This window comes from Cryptomeria japonica, chromosome 6, assembly GCF_030272615.1.
Source record: "Cryptomeria japonica chromosome 6, Sugi_1.0, whole genome shotgun sequence".
NCBI classification, from domain to species: Eukaryota; Viridiplantae; Streptophyta; class Pinopsida; order Cupressales; family Cupressaceae; genus Cryptomeria; species Cryptomeria japonica.
In genome coordinates, this window is record NC_081410.1 from 142,604,586 (window position 1) to 142,622,077 (window position 17,492).

Here is a 17,492-nt window from a genome sequence, read left to right on the forward strand (position 1 = left end):
ATCCGTAAGAATGGTCCCAAGGATACCCATCTCTACCACCGTGGGGTGTCGACCACTATTGATGGTCAACAACATTGGGTCAGCCAAAGGGCTGACTGGGACTTCCGGTTGGTTTGAAGATGTTTGGACTGTGCTATGTATGGTGCTGAGGATGGCGGTCCTCAGCTGTGGCATTGTTTCAAGAAGGTCCTTCACCTTTCAAGAAGGTCCTTCACCTTTACCGACACCTCCATGTGCAAGACTTGCCGCACAATATTCTTCTCCACCTCAGTACTGTTGACATGGCTAAAATCGCGGAACTACGACTCTCTCCGATCAACGTAGAATAGAATGCTAAGTATCCTATCCTCTCTTGAGATAAGGAAATCCCTAATGTAGTTTTTAATTGATCAATGGGGGACAACCTCAAAGTTTTGATTGTGAGGTCTTGACTGTAGGATAGCTCAACAATTGATGTGTTTTGCTAGAAACACAAAGGGGACTTATGGTTAGACAGAATTGGTTTCGCACAGGTTCCCTAAGATCTTACAGTTTGATTTCATCTAATTTACCTTTAATATGATGCTTCTTTAGTTTGACTTGCAGGTTAAAAAAAAAGGGAAAAAGGTGATAAGGATAGAGAGTAACAAGAACAACTAGCTAACTTAACTAAGACAGCATATTGAGACACAGACGAAAATCTTAAAATAACCAGAAATTACTTTTCCAGCAAATGAGCACAACTAGGTAAAAACCAGTGCAATCATCTAGGAACTTTAAATTTTCAAATTGCTAAATACAAATGCTGGATTTTCATACCAATTCATTCAAATTTAACAAATGAACTTAGCATAAAATTGGGCTCAGACTAACCATACAGAGAGAATAACCATCAGTTATTTCTTAATGGTATGAACCAAGATTTCTATCAAATATATATCTAAACAAGCTGTCTGAAAATTAAATACATTTGCAGAAATTTAAAAAAGGGGTGGAGAAGAGGACCATGCACTCACAGTAAAATGACATAGCTTTAACATCCATTAAAATCTGTATAAATTTTGCTAGAGCTTTTGGAACAATCTTTAACTTTCTACCCAAAATAAAGGAGAAACCAACTCCTTTATATAGAGTTTCAAAATCGATGAATAGCCAAGATTAAACTTAAACAAGTGGGCTAGATTCATCCCTTAAAACGAGGCTGCCCATACCCATAAATGGAAAGCAAAATATCAACACCAACCATATAGTAACTAAAACTACCAACTACCAAACATAAAGCTGCTCCAAAAAGTGCACTTGCACGGAGCTCCAAAAATTTACAATGACTTTGGTAGTTGGAAAGAAACTTTATGTTTGAAAAAGTGCACTTAAAATTTGAAAGAAACGGATATTTTCAGGAAAGCACTTTTTCTTTCCCTGTGGTGGACTTTTTCTCCACAAATTTGTCCTCTTCATGCAAGTAACCTTTCCAAATGTCCCGGTGTGCCGCACGTTCTTCCTGAACATACTCTTGAAATTTTATACAAATGGGAAACAATTCCTCATTAGGGGGAAAAGGAGGATTGCACATTTTGAACTTTGTGCCTTCAAGATTAGAGTTGACTATCCCTAGCCGCTCGCGACAATCCAGTACCACTCCTTCAAAGTATTGACATTATAAGGATCTAGGATAGAATGGAGTGTCAGAATCCGAGTGTGAGTCAAGAAAAGAGCCCTCATGAGTGGTTGAGCTAAGGCAACCACCTCATGAATTTTGGCGTACTCCCTTTGCACCTCCAACATCTTTATCCGTGCCACTTGTATTTCGATTGTTACTTCAAATACATCATTAATAATCTTCTTTCCTTTTGTTTTAATGCCCCGGATCCATTCCCTGACGACCTTGGCAGTGTCACACGCTCCTTAAAATTCAGTTGTAGTCTTTTGTGCTAGTGCCAATGGGGGAACATGGGATTCAGCGGCATGCTGTAGTTGTTTCAACATGTGATCTATGTACCCCTCAGCTTGCTCAGCACGAGCCCGGTACATCTCTCTCAGCGGTCATTTCGTCGAGCTATCTGAGCATATTCTGCACAGAATCTATGAATTCTTCCCTCTCCCGCTCTTTGGTGGCTCGCCCTATTGGGATGGTTGTGACATTGTAGTTAGCCAATGCAATTTGATCTACTGGTTTGTCTGCAGGTGGGGTAGCAATATGAATCGTACGGTTCCTTTGCTCGTCCTGGGTAATCCTGGAGTAAGTCTTCGGCTTTTTCCTGCCTTTGGATTTTATTTCTTCTATTCGAGAGAAGATATCCTCTAGGTTAATTGGTGGCTTGACAGCCGCTTTTCGCAGTGCACGAGCTATTAACTAGTCTTGAGGGATGGTCTGTTCGGATGCAATTGCTAGATTCTCACTCTGGTCTTTGGAGGCCTCAGCTGACTCGCTGCCTATCTGTAACTGATCGGGCATAGAAGGAATGGGTGCAGTATCTAATCCTTTACTCACGGCTGAGCTCTCCCCCACCTCACTAAGCAACTACTGGGTATCCTCTTGTAATGGCTGCTCTTTAGTTCTACTGGGTTCTTGAGTCTCATCCCCTTTTTGTTCTCCCTCAACCGTGTTGTCATCTTTGTTGCCATTATCCGGTTGCAACTCATGCCTGCTCTCTTGCGTGAGCTCAAGTTTACTAATCCCTTGATTAGGTGCAATCTCTCCCTCCTCAACGTGATTTCCAGGTTCATCCAAGCCAATGATCCTCACCTCTACCTCTTGCTCATTTTGTGTTTGAGGATTATTTGCCTCGAATGCAACAGGATCATTTTGTGAAGGTGGAGTGGGTACGTAATCGAGTTCAACCACATCATCCTCTGAACTGGGGTCCCTGAATGACAAAGTAACCTCTGGCCTCCTGATTGGGATCTTTTCTCTTCTTGTTCTTTTCGATGTTCAAGTCCCTCTATTGGCCCTTGCTTTCTTTCTCTTCTTTTCAGGTTTCTCAACCTCTTCTTTTGGCACGCTTGAGGTTCCTTCGTCCTCTGAATACTGGGAATCGAGGCTACCCATCAAATTGTATTTTAATTGGGTCCCTTCATGGGTCAGTCTCAATTTGTTGGGACAACTAGTTATCTGTGTACCTTCTTGGAGCCTCCATGACTGCTTCAAAATCTGCGATTGGGTCTTGAGTCCAATTGATGGTTGGCGGGAGGTCCTTGACTGCTTCAAATTCTTGGACTTGCAAGCAATTTTCATAGTCCGTCACTTGATCTGGGACCATAAAGCCGCATTTGCTAAACACTCAACCTAGAATATTCTTGCTGACGGACTTCAAAGTCATCAAAACAATTGCTCCAATAGTCCTCAATTGATGCCTTGGCCCTATAATGCTTGCCGTAGGCCCTCTGTGCCAATTTATCATGATCAAAGCATTTCTTCAGGAAATGTTCTTGTAAGCAATAGGATGCCAATGCAGCAAATGACTCTTCATCTTGCACCGAATTTTTGAAGTGCGCATCAAGAGTACCCAAAATCATGGGGAAGGTGAACCCTGATTGCTTTTTGTCTCTGAGTAAGCTGCCTGCTGGGTGTGCCTGTCTTGCTACCTCCATGAGGACTACTCTGTCTGATGGATAGCGCGGAAGCCGGAATGGCATTCCCTCAAAGCCTGCTATTCTGATGTAGGTGAACCTGGGTAACTGGATGAACCATGTACCGTATTTCCGGATTAGGGTGGTAGCCTGTTTTGACAACCTTATATGCAATCCTCCTTGCATTAATCTAACCAGGCGCATTGTAAAAGCATCATTAACATGCTCGTACTGACCAATTGTGTATGCGATGCTATTCTTTTCTCTTTGGGCTATGTCATAGTAATGCAACTGAGGGTAGCAGTTGTATACCTTTACCTGATTCGGCCCGTTCCCAACCTCACCTTTCTTAATTAATCTCGTCAGCGACTGGTGTCAGGGAAACATGTAGACCAAGTAGGAAGTCATGGCAAAGTACTTTTTTTCTTAAGGCTCAACCAGCTGTATATGAATATTGTCGTTGATTATCTGAGCCCAGTCGAACTTAGACTTCCCAGCGAAGACTTGCTCAGTGAAGTAGAACATCCATTCCTCAAAGAGATTGGATTGAAGATGTCCCATGACCCGGCTGTGTAAGGTAACCATATCACCATACTCATTGTGAAAATCGCTTCTGGGGGTCTTTTTACTGATTCTAGTGCTTGGGGGTCTTCTCTCCTTGAACCATTCTTCATTTATCAATGTTTTGCACTTAGCAGGATTCATGTCATAAACAACTTGAGCCTCATCGATAGTTGTGGCAATGGGATAATCGGGAAACGGGATATCAAATGCTTCCCCAAGGGCTTCAGGCGTGAAGTCAGCTAGTACCATCCCCTTCAATACCACTAATCTGGTTTCTGGGTGATAATGTTTAGCAACCTCAACCACTAATTCATAATTCTGCACAGCCGGAGGGAAAGCCATTGCCTGAGCAATACCACTATGCATCATTCGTCTGGGCTTGCCATAGGCATTCGGAGAGTACACTCTGTTCTTGAAATCTTCAATATCAATATGGCCCAGGTCTACGTCTCCTATGTTTTCCCACACACTTTGGACCTTTGACTCCCTAACTCCTCCTTGGTACTGGTACTTCATTTTTTCAACCTTGTGGGGAAGGTCAGCTTTGGAAATTAGGGATGTTCCAGTTGCGCCAGGTGCCTTTGAGGACTCAACTGTCGATTTAGGCATCTATCCTGCGCAACCATACACGGATTACGAGACGAGATTAAGGTAACAAAAACGGGTTAGCAAAACCAAAAGACAGCGTTAGCGTTAAGATTGACGATCAACGAGGTTATTGAAATTTGAAAATATTGCTAAAACACGACATTTAAACAATTTAAATCTAATCGTTTGGAAGCTAAATGCAATTTGAAGCTGAAAGTCAAGTTGGTTTGGTTAATTACTGTTCTTGGAGCGAATTTCAAAATGTTACTCCTGATTGTTAATGGCGGAAAGTTACGAACGTTCTGGCTTGCGACTCGGCGTTTGAATGTTTTGATAATTGAAAGTTGATTGTTTTGAGAATGCGCTTGGAAAAGAGTGTTTTGGTGAATGATTGATTGATTCCAAAGGTTTAAGTTTAAATTTTCACAATTTATTCTGCAAGTCCATCTTAAGTAAAATAAATATGATCATTTAAGCCATGTGAAGGATGAATTTATCTTACCTAGCAGCAATATGATAGGTTGTTGACCAAAAACAGTTGAAATTCGGTGATGAAGGAAGAACCTCTCGGGCTTGACTCTTTAACCTACGCCCTATTTCCTTCGCATGATTCCTCTCAAATGAACTTAACTCCTTTATGATTTTCGGCTTTGAAGGTGAGAATGCAAACCTTGAATCTATTACTCCAAAATGCAAACTTATTATTTTCGGCTTAGAAGAGGGTTTGAGCGATTTAAAACTTAGAGCGTGATGGATGTGCTTGAAAATATGACAGAATGAAGGTTAAATGGCGATTTAGAACTTACCTCCCTTTCAAGCTTCTCATATGATTCTTTCCTTGAATAATTTCCCTGTGGTGGGCTTAGCTTAGAAGTATGCTCTGCGCAAACCTTTGTCTCTTAGCAACTTCGGTGTGAAAGCCGATTTTACAAAACCCTCCTCTCGTCCTATTTCTAGCTTGTGGGCTCCTTAGTCGCCTTGCGCGAATTCATACTCCAATAGCGAATTTCGAAATGTTGGAAGCCGGCTTTGTGATTTTCGGCTTATATGAGGATTTTGTGCGATTTTAAACTCTTATATGATTTCGCCCCTCACTACTTAGGGATTTTCGGGCTGATGGGACCCTTTGAGAATTTCGGCTCAGAGGCCGATTTTTTGATTTTCGGTTTGAGGCCGATTTTGAGAGCTCTCAATTTGGCCTTAGAGGCCGTTCGGCTTAGACCAGGCGAATTTCCTTTTCCCTAACTCGCGATTTTGCTTGATGAATTCCACGATTTCCTTCAGTTTTCGGCTTGAATGGTCGCTTTGCTAGGCTCTATTTAATTCGACCTTTATGGCCAAAATGCGAGTTTTGGGAATTTCGGGTTTGACCTCACATCTCAGTTTTTTGGGCCGATTTTCAAACTTTTAAGTTTTTTTCGGGCATTTGGAGGATTTTGCGAATTTAGACATTTTCGGCCTAAAAGGCCATTTTACACGATTTGAAGTTAATGTCTTTTCGGGTTAAAGGGTTGCTTTGCGAGTTTTGCATATTTTTGGCCTAAAATGACATTTTGCAAACTTAGGTGATTTAGTTCCCTTTGTACTTTTCGGCCTAAAATGATATTTTGCAAACTTAGGCGATTTAGTTCCCTTTGTTATTTCGGCTTCGAAGGGAGTTTCGCGAACTTTCTCACGTTCTGGCCTTATAGGCCGATTTTCAAACTTTAGGTGATTTTCGGCCCTCATGCCGATTTTACCAACTTTGTCTTACGTTTAGTCTTTCAAGCCAAATTTGGAAAACGTTATGCTCGCTCACCCTATTCTCACTTTGCAATCGAAATTGCGATCAACCTCCAAGGTGAATTTCCTTTTCTCCTTAATACCTCAAATTCCTAATTGTTGCATCTTCTCTGCAAATTACCGGAACTCGCTACTCAGGACCTGAGCGAGGACGAGACGAGAAAACATCGAAAGGGGAACCCTGTCGACGACGAGGAGTGTGTGCAAGGCATAACAAGTACGGGATGAGGTGCTCGCCGTCTTCGTAGTTGCCCGTCGCTCTGCCATCATCTCTCGTTCAATCTCAGCCTTTGCCTCCCATACCCTCTCCTTCTCTGTACGGGGATTCGGGTATGTTGCCTTCTTTGCTTGTGCACAGGTGATTGCCAACACCTCCTTCCCATCACCCAGTTTCTCAATATTTAATAGATTCACTCCCGGCTTGGGGCAATTTGTGTCGTCGTGGTCATCTAGGCCACACCATCAGCATAGGTTCTAGGGGGTTTCATCTTTTTGACAATCCCACGCAAAATGCCCCCACTGGTTGCAGGCCCAACACTGAATCATTGGCCGTCCCTTGGCATCGTACTGCATTCGACTTTGGTTATTGTTGCCTCTTCCTCCCCTTCGGTTACCTCTGTAGCCACCAAATGATGCCGTGGTGTTGGCTTGTGGTTGGGAGGTGCCCGCTGTTGCGGACGGTGACGACTGCTCTTGCGTGAAGAGCACCTGATTCCCCTGTGTCTTCATGTTGTAGGGACACTCCTTGGTGGAGTGCCCCAACACCTGGCAAATTTTGCAGGACTTCTTTGGACAGGTGCCTTTGGTGTGGTCTTCTTCCTTACAATTGGTGCACCAGATTTCTTCGTTTTTGTTGGTGCTTCTCTTCATACTCTTAAATTACTTCATCATGCAGTGCATGTCCTTCTGAAGGGCTTGCACTTTCTTACTAGATCCTTCATCACTACTACTTCCTTCAAAGGACTCCTCCTCACCGGAGGACTTGTCTTTCTTTTTTTGAGATGTTTTGCCTTCGCTCTCTAATTCCATGGTGCGGTTGTAGGCATCTTCATATGACGTGGTTGGCACGATCTTAATCTTCTTCCTGAGGGATGATTTCAGTCCCTCCACGAACCATCTTTTCTTCAATCCATCTGTCGGCTGGTTGTCCATCTTTCCCAGCAACTCCTTCAATCGCCGACTGTATGCTCCGACTGTCTCGTGTTTTCCTTGCTTCATGCTCAAGATTTCGGCGACTATCTCATTATCATCCCGAAGGAGTCAGAACTCCGTCTCGAAGGCTTTCTTTAACTCATCCCAAGTATTTACCTTCGTCTTGTCTGTATCGAAGTACCAGTCGATGGCTAATCCGCGTAGGGTGGTAGGGAACTGCACCACCCATTCATCTTTGTTGGTCACTCCATTGGCCGACCATATTGTCTCACATGTACGACAATGCCGTACGGGATTGTCCTTTCCATCTCCAGTAAATTTAGGCAACTTCTGCTTGTTCACCATTGTGTTCCTTGGCTTTGGCCCGCTTTGCCCTCTAGAACTCGACCCTCTAGAGACTGGTCCTCCCGAAATTGGTATGTTGGGTTCCACCAGGTTATTGTGACTACCAGGGTTTGTTGAGTCTGAGCCGAACAAATTGCTTCTACTACCGTGCCCTTGTGTCCTCACACCTTTGGCCGCACCGGTATCTCCCACTTCTTTGTTCTCGGTCTTGGTCTCCTTTTCTCTTCTGGCCTCGTCACCTCTGAATGGCGTGTACAGCTCTACTATACTCCCGTCGCCAATCTCTTCCAACGTGAGGGAGAGGTACCCCAACCACTTCCTCGTGGTCTCTATCAATACCGAAACTTGGCCCTCGCTAGTGGAGTCATCATTGCCATTCTCTTCGCTTCCTTCCTCGGCAATTTTCTTCAACCATCTCCTCTGTTCGGCTTGTTGCTCCAATAGTGCCCTCACTGCTGCCGCGTGCCTATCTTCCTCTTGTCCCTTCGGCACACGATTTCTGTCTTTATTCAGTGTTACGGGCATCAATTCCTTCGTTTGGTTGAGTTGAAGGTTCGGCGGCGGCTTTCGTCACGTTCTTCCTCCTCCCATCGACTCCTCTCTTCGAATTGTTGTAAAATTTGTTGCCGACGGTACTCACGGTAAGTTTCTTCTCGATGAGCTTGTAGGGCAAGGAATGCTTGTGCCAACAGGCTAGGTAGGTTATTCATCAACCGGTTCACAGCCGGACTTACGCCAAGGGCACTCCACACGATGCTCTCAGGGATGTCCTCCTCCGTGGCTTCTCTTCGTACATAAGTTTCAATTGGTGCTTGTAAGATGCAGGTGAAGTCCCTTGTCAGTGCTCTGTCGCCTTCGAACAACTCCTCCGGCTCTTCCTCGGGATTGCTGCTTGTCCCTTCGCTCAATGGTTAGCCCATTATTCCTTTGCCATGTCGTATTCTCCCTTCATCCCAGATTCATAATCGGCAACGACGCTAGATGTTTACCTGCTGGGCGAACAGTTTAATGCATACAGATGGAATAGATATAAGAGAAAAGTAACACCATGAATTCTCAAAAAAACACAACCATACTTGTATGAATTCACACAATGTTTACAATGTATCTCAAATGCCAGCCAACATATGCACAATCACCTTAATCATAATCATTTTTTTCTCGGTTACAACCACATGGTATATAAAGGTACTGAGGGGGTGCGAGGGACAATCGTCGCACCCGTACCTACCTACCCCCGGTTACATTACTACACTTAACAAAATTCTTCCTAATTAATTCTCGACTAATTATTCCTGTACATACAAAATTACCGCCAACACAAGTCATTGGGGCAAATTTCCTATCCCTTTAAGTCATTTTTTTATTAATTTGAGCAAAAATGTTTAGTGGTTGAGCCCAACTAAAAGTGCATCTCTCTCACTTAAACTTGCTTTCCTTTTCAAGTGGAAGTTTGGACTACTTTAGCCATTTTTTAAAAACTTAGTGGAATTATTTTCTTGTTTTGGACATCAGAAAAGTGTGCCTTGTGCCCAACTTGTGAGGTAGAACATTGAACCACTTAAACTGACCTTTACATGCTAGGTGGAATTTTGATCAAACTTTACCACATTTTGCCTATTCCAGGTGGGGTTTTAGGTAGCTTGTGTTTACACCTATGCCAAATGAAAAAATTGTCATGGCTTAAGTCAATTTTTAGAGTTTGAGTAGAATTACTGTATTAGTGAGACTGTATGAATGTGTGTCTAGCACTTTGAACAGATATTGCCACTTTTCTTTAGATCTTTGGTGGAAGTTTGTGGTGTTTTAACCTTATTTCTATTGGGGGGGGGGAACTTTGGTAGGGCCTTGCCAAGGATGAACCTTGATAGAACATAGGCCAACGGAGGAATCCTACCCTTTTATGCTGCTGATCTGCTATTGTTTTTTCTTATCATTCCTTGCAAAAGTATTAGTTGAACTATGGACAATGACAAAATGACCTTGGAAACTGATTATGGAAACCATAGATGACTTGTATCAATGCAAAAACGTTCTCAAATTGAGTTTTTTAGGGATACAACAAACTTAATCTGAACTAGTAACTTAGAGGTATTAGGTAATATTTTGTACAATGATGTCCAAAAAAGAATTTAGACAAAATGAAGATTCTAAGAGAAGAAAAAGAAAAAGAAAAATCTTTTAGAGGATGGAAAATTCTATATAAAGAGAAAAGGAAGGTTGAAGTGAAGAAACATCTAAGAGAAGAAATATATATATGCACAATATTAAAAAAATTATACACCAAGTCCATGTGAGTATATATAAAACACTAATAAAGTACACTAGCGCATGTGACTGTATTTTATAAAATGATTTAGTTTGGATGTGGCTATCTCTCATCACATATATGTTCATTCACCTTTAGTGACAAGATGCATTCTTATATTAATGTATAATTTGTATTTATTATCATTATAGAGTGGATAAAAGTTATTTAGTTGTGTAATATAAAAAATGATGCCCTATGCAACTCAACGCGACAAATGGCACCTTCCACCATGTCATTGGAGGTCATGTGCCGCCATTTTTGTCCTCCTTGTCAGCTTAAAATTGGAGTTTTACCAACTTTGTCGACTTGTCACCTTTGGGACTCTACCGCTGCGCGGAGACGTCCATGTGGCGCGCAAGCGTCTTGTGAATCTGATAGTCCGCAGGTGGCCGTTTGAGCGTTACGCTTGCGCTCGAAAGGAATCGTAATGCCCCTGCATGCGACCATCGACGTCGGGTTTTCTTCCAAAGCCTTTATGTATCATGTTTGAAGGCATCTGGGGGGATTCTTTAGGCAAAAATTGATTTTTATTACATGTTGAAGCTCTTGGCAATCTCTTTGGACAACATTCACGATTTCTCTTGCGAAGACTATCATTGTTGCAACTCTACGAATAGCTCATGACATCATTATCACATGCATCTTAAAAAGGGGAGTTTACTCATCCTTTTCTCCTTCTATTTTACATACTATCATTCCTTGTCTTCCATTATTTTCTAATTCTCTTTATCATTTATTTTCCCCATGGCTTTTATTTGGGTTGTCCGTGGAGGTGGAAACACCAAAAACGGGGGTTTGACTTAGGCAGGCTCCAAAATAGAACCCCCAACATTTTCTCTCTCGCTTGTGTGCAGGTAGACATTTGCGGAAGAGTAGATACTTTGTGGGAGGCTCCAATCGTGGATCGGTTGTGAGTCCCTCTCATCTCATTCATTCCAATTTACTTTAATTATTTCGTATTCTGCATCTATTAGTCTAGTTTTATCATTTTTTGTGTTTTCATCAAATAATAATTGCATTTGGAACTATCTGTACGACTTCTGTACCTTGTCTGTACAGGAGGACAGCGCATTGCTTTGGTGTCCCAATCCCGCGCGCTCATCCTTTGGACAAAGGCTAGGCAGAGTCGTCTGAGAGCCTCAGATTGCGGTCAATTGTTTCATTTTGTTATCTTCATCCCCTGGATCACCTTAGCGCTAGTTCGAGTGAGGTATCAAAGGGTGGATTTGTTCTCTAGGATTCATCATCCTTGAGGTAGCAAATTTTCTCCATTACAAGTTGTAATTCAAGTAAGGTTTGACGAGCATGGTAATAGATTATCGGTTTATATAAGACTTTTAAAGTAAACGGTCAAAATTGGAGGTCGTTTTGGAAGAAATAATAGATTTGTTATTAGTTTATATAAATATAGAGAGATGATTAGTTGAGCATTAACAAAATTCTTTTATTTCTTTATTTATTGGGCCTTCTTTTAGGGAACCCTCAAAATCAAATTTCAAGGAGAATTATTGTCTTGAAATCAGGTAGCACATTGTATCTAGGAGAAATATTAAGTCTTGAAACTGCGTAACACTCTCCTTCCAACTCTAGATTTGGAGTACTCCACAAACAAGGATAACTTTGGGTAAGTTTGATGGAAGAGATTCTCCTTGGTTGTGGCATCTAGTCAAAGGGCTAACCCAAATGGAAGGGGAATTTACTGAATTCTAAAAACAAAAATTCCATTTCTGGAGTGTTGAAGCTGAATAAAAGGTAAATGTTGTAATTTTGCTTAAAACTTATTACGTAATGGGTAACCATGATATTGAAACAAAGTGTAAGTATCAACTATAGTAGCATATCACTTGAAGCTTCAAAATTCTATAGTTTTTGTACTTTAGGTTATTCCACCAATTTGTTGAAATTTATAAATTTTATTGATGTCCATTACAGAAATGATTGCTTGAGTTTGGAAATTTCTTTGAACTTATTCATTATTTGCAATGTTATATTGAGGAATAGAATGGTTACAATTTAGATATTTTGTAAGATAGTAGACTTGTGGATCATCTTCTTGATTGGTTGATGTTCATTCTAATAACAATTTGTTAGTGTTGCAGGTGGAATTTTACTTCAGTGATGCAAATCTTATTGCTAACGATTATTTGATGAAGTTTGTGAATAAAGATCCTGAAGGATTTGGTAAGTATATTCTTAATTTTTGAAGCAAAATGCATTCTACTAATCATATTGTGAATTTTATAATGTTCTAGTGTTATAAACTATGTGACTCAAAGTTTTTGAGATGGGGATAGGAAGGATGGGGGAACACATTTTAAGGAGATTTTTTTGGAGGCCATTTTTTAGGGGGCTGTAGGGGATGATTATTCAAAAAAATAAAATGAAAATTTAAAAAATTTCCTAATTTTAAATGTTCATATTATAACATTTGTAAGGCATTCAACATATACATTATAGAATTTTAATACATAACATTAGAATTAAGTTGAGATTTCACATGAGTGTGAAGAAACAAATTAACAAAATTTAATTGTTTTCATTGTCAAATATTATCTAAACATTACAACAAAATGCCCAAAGGTTGCAATGCAAGTCTCACCTACAAAATTTGCAAAAATATAGAATTTCTTAGTGGCCCTAATCAACATCTATTAATACTTCATCAAAATTGGAATCTAAATTTATATAAAAAAGTGAAAATTCAAAAATATTGAAATATTTAAATATTCATATGATAACAATGATAAGGCATTCATCATATACATTATGTAACTCTAATAGGTAACATTAGAGTTAAATTAATATTTCACATGAGAGTTGACAAACAAATAAACAAAATTTGATTGCTTTCATTATCAATGTGCATATATATTACAGAAAAAATACAACAAAATGCCCAATGACTACAAGATTCAACAATAAAATGAGGAAAACATAAAAAATCTGGTAGTGATCCTAATTAGCATTTGCCAAACTTGCATTTAAAGTGAAGTTTGAATCTATTCAAAAAATTGATTTTTTTTAAAAAATATGTGAAATTTTAAATATTAATAAGATAACATACATAAGGCATTTGTTGTCTAGATTATACAACTTTAATACATTACATTACATTTCTTGTCTCTCTTGTTCTGCTTTCTTATTCCTAATGACGGATCATTGAGTTTGATCCAAAACGTCGAGCATAAAAATTCACATAGTTGATTCTTGAAGCTATACATGTTAACAATATGAATTGTGGAAATCATATATCTACACATTACATTAGAGTTAAGCTAAGATTTCACACAAGAATCATCAAACAACTTAAGAAAATTTAATTGCTTTCATTTTTAATACACACACATATATTGATATTGTATAAAATTTACAGCAAAATGCCCAAAGGCTACAAGTTTCAACTACAAAATGACAAAATTATAGAAAATTTGTTGGTGCCCCTAATTAACATTTGCTAACACTACATCAAAATTGGATTCATTGCAACTAGGAGGGGCTACCTCATACAATGGAACCCCAATTAATCCCTCTTGTGCCTCATTGACATCCCAACATGTGGTTGTAATTTGATAATATTGAAGAGTCTATCAATTGTGAAACTATGGAGCACTATGAACTGCCACCAATTTCTTTATTCATTGATGGGTAAGCCTATCCCTCTTGATTGATGGGATGAATTGTATGTGGATTAATTCCTTTGTGTAATAGAGAAATTGACAACTTGTGAAAGGAGGTGAGTGGCAAGTATCCTCAACTCATGCATCTTTGCCATTCTACATCCACCATCTAATAGGGCTGGTTTGAGCTCTATATTTGTTTGTGTCTTGTTTGGTGAATATTAGACTACGAAAATTGACAAAGCCTAGTTGTTGTGTTCAATGTATAGTAGACTCTTTATCAATAGACATCTTTTGAAGGGCCTTCTTTCATCTCCATCATGAGATGGAAGAACTCTCAAATCTTGCTATATATCTTTTGGGATTTTAGAGCATAGGGTTGCCATATGAAGTGAAGTGTTCATGGTATTCCATAATTGTGTCATAATAGACACGCTTTGTGTAAAATCCCAAATGAGGATTCTTGCTATAAATGGATTTCTTCATTTGTTCAAGTCCAAGGTTAGGAGAGTTAGTTTTAGCATATCTTATGGTGTACACAATAGGCGAGCTAAATGAGAAAACACAAGTTACAAAAATTAAAATTTTAAAAAAGATTGACTCAAATGAGAATGAGTGAATGCTATTGCAAAGAAAGAAAATAATTTAGAAGTCAGAAACATTAATAAATTAACAATTCAATAATATAGCAATAAAATCAGCAATTTCTTACCTCATTGGGATCAACTATCTTTGTTAAGGATCTTTTATTTCACACTTTTTCCTTTAGTTGTTCTTGTCTATGGCCATCTATTCCTTTCTAGAATAACCATCATTAACTATAAAGGCTCTTGCACCTCAAGCATCCTTTCTAAACAGAGCAAGTGATATGTGATGGTTGGAAATTTTTTTAAACAAAGCAAGTGATATTTGATGGCTGGAAATGTACATTTGCATGCCTCTAACTTTAGCCATCATTACTTTCACCCAATCTATCTTTCCAATTTCTTTCAATACATTGCTCAATTTATGAACACAACATGGGGTCCAAAACATGAACTTGCAACTCTCTACTACCAAGGCAACTAATTTACATAGACCAGCCGAATTAGTCACCACTTGTACAACATTAGAAAGCCATACTATATTCTTCAAAATCTGAAATTGAGAGTTTGCATATTTTGTCTTCAACAATAATAGTGCAAAGAAAATAAGAAACAACTAAATATGTGATGATATTGTTAGGTAGTTAATGTCTAATATCAATTCAACTATCCTTGATGATAGAACAGCCATCCCTTGTTCAAATTTGCCTTATTTCTTGTAATATCCCCACTTTGAAATAGAATTTAATAATAAATGATAATAATAAAATTAAAATATAAAATATAAAATGATATAATTAAATATGATTAATAAAAAATTAATTAAGCTAATGAAAAGTCAAAAGACATGAAAGGAAAAGTTGTGACTCCCTCAAAAATGATATATAAAAGGGAGAAGAAAACCTCATTTGAGAGGGGGGATAATTTGGTGATGAGAAATGCAGATTTGATTTAAATAATAAGTGCAGATCTGATTATGAAAGGTTGTGTCCCTTTCAAATGGTAGAAATAATGAAGAGTTACACTCTTTCAAAGGGTGCTAATGGTGAAAGGGTATGTCTCTTGCCAAAGGACATACATGATGAAGAGGTGTGACCTCTCCCTCAAATTGAGAGATATAAAGGGAAGGAATCAAAAGCATCTAGTGACATCACCATTGATAAGATCAGATCAGAATTGTTATCAAGTTACAGGAAGCAACATTTGTGTTCTTTATGGCATGCCTCCCAATCTGCAGGCGACATCTACAGTGCGAACTCCAACTGCAGGCTACAATCTACGTACAGGTAAGAGGGGTTAAGAAGTCTTAAGGTATATATGTGTGTGGACGTGTGTGCCACACACACACATATGCATGTTTATGAATACATATATCTCTAATGATTACTTATAAGAATGTAGCAATAAAGCTATGAATCTATGTAGAATATGTATGTATATTTAGGATCATTAGGATCATTAGAAAGATTAAAGAATATGTAAATGAAGACGTAAATTATGGAATGGAAAAGAGTAAATGAATTATAAAATAAAATATTAATGTGATTATATGATGAAGGTTATAGGGAAGAAATTCCCTTAGCCTAATGGAGGGATTATGATAATCCCTGGAGGGCAGTATATACTGAATATCTATATGCATATATATGGCCTGGTTGACTAAGTTCATCCAAGAAGAGACGGATCTTGCCGGTCCCCTCTGAGGACTTGGATGATGGGATGCATCATCCAAGGCAAGGAATTGACATAGGGTCTTCCTTGGATGGCTTGGGTGTAAGAGGTTACACCCAAGACAGGAATCTAATTAACCTTCGATTTCCTGGAGGGCTTGGATGTAAGAAATTACATTCAAAGACAGGAGGCGAATTAACCTTTGATTTCTTGGAGGGCTTGGATGTAAGAAATTACATTCAAGATAGGAGTTCCTGGAGGGCTTGGAACCAAGATGGGTTCCAAGAAGGCGAGCTTCACGACCACCTAAGGACATACTTTCGTATGGCAATTGTATCCTTTTTATTAGATAAAAGTTGTGATTATGTTAAGTAAGTATTTTAAAGTTAGATTGCAATTTAGATTACTTCTATATATATATATGTTTGTTGTATTCTAACAATCTATTTTGCAGGTTAATGATCTCTAACTAGTAGGGACATTACATTTCTTCCATCACTACACTTTCCTTAAAATATTCTCTATCAAGGAGGTGGTGCATAGTTGATGTTCTCTAAGGGGCAAATGAGGGTTAGGGACCAATAGCAATTGCATCTTTGAACATTTGTTTAAAATAGGGAGAATGTTCCACATAAAATGGTATGGCATGGACAATGAATAAAATTGGCAATAGAAGGTTCAACCACTTCTCATGATTGCATATAAAACATCCCCGCAATGCTAGTAGACCTTCTCTTCTCCCCCACTTTCCCCAAAATCTATGGCTTATGTAGGCAATACTCTTTGTTGACATTCCCTTATTTGTTGGCCTTCCTATCACAACCTTTTATTCCTTGTTATGTACAAAAGTTTAGAGTAAACTATCGTGTAGTTGCCTCTATAGTCCTTGTTGGACAAATGAAATAGCCACACTCTACTCCCCCTCAATTTTTTTTCATCTTTGTTTGTGGTTGTTGCAGTTTGTAACATAGATTTTCTGGATTAAATTGACCCTTCGCATAAGTTTTGAGTAGTTAAAAAGGAATATTCAATGGGTTAGTTAAACTCATAATCCCTGGAAAGTGCTTACTTCCAAAAGAACCACTAATAGTACTTCTATGACTTCTTTGTTGAATGTGAACCTCTTCACTGCCGCTACCCTCATTGTTGCTCTTTTTTTGTTGACAATGCAATAAATAGTTTCAAGCACAAACTTAAAACAAACAAAAAATCCTCCCTAAATGTTTGAAACTTTGAAAAAAAATGCAAAAGAATTTCTTCAAATGAACAATTGATAGTAAATATCTCAAATATGTAGATTGGATGCTATTTTGCCTTCTTCTCATTGTT

The 17,492-nt window shown here is 39.0% G+C and overlaps 1 protein-coding gene across 3 annotated transcripts in view; it reads left to right on the top strand.

The window, feature by feature from the left end:
- Window positions 1-17,492, top strand: part of LOC131061577 (la-related protein 6C) — a 104,659-nt gene that overhangs the window by 39,163 nt on the left and 48,004 nt on the right. For all 3 annotated transcript variants that reach the window (XM_057995336.2, XM_057995334.2, XM_057995335.2), the window contains one exon: window positions 12,391-12,472. In XM_057995336.2, the coding sequence (XP_057851319.2) occupies window positions 12,391-12,472 (82 nt within the window). The remainder of the gene's footprint in view (window positions 1-12,390; window positions 12,473-17,492) is intronic.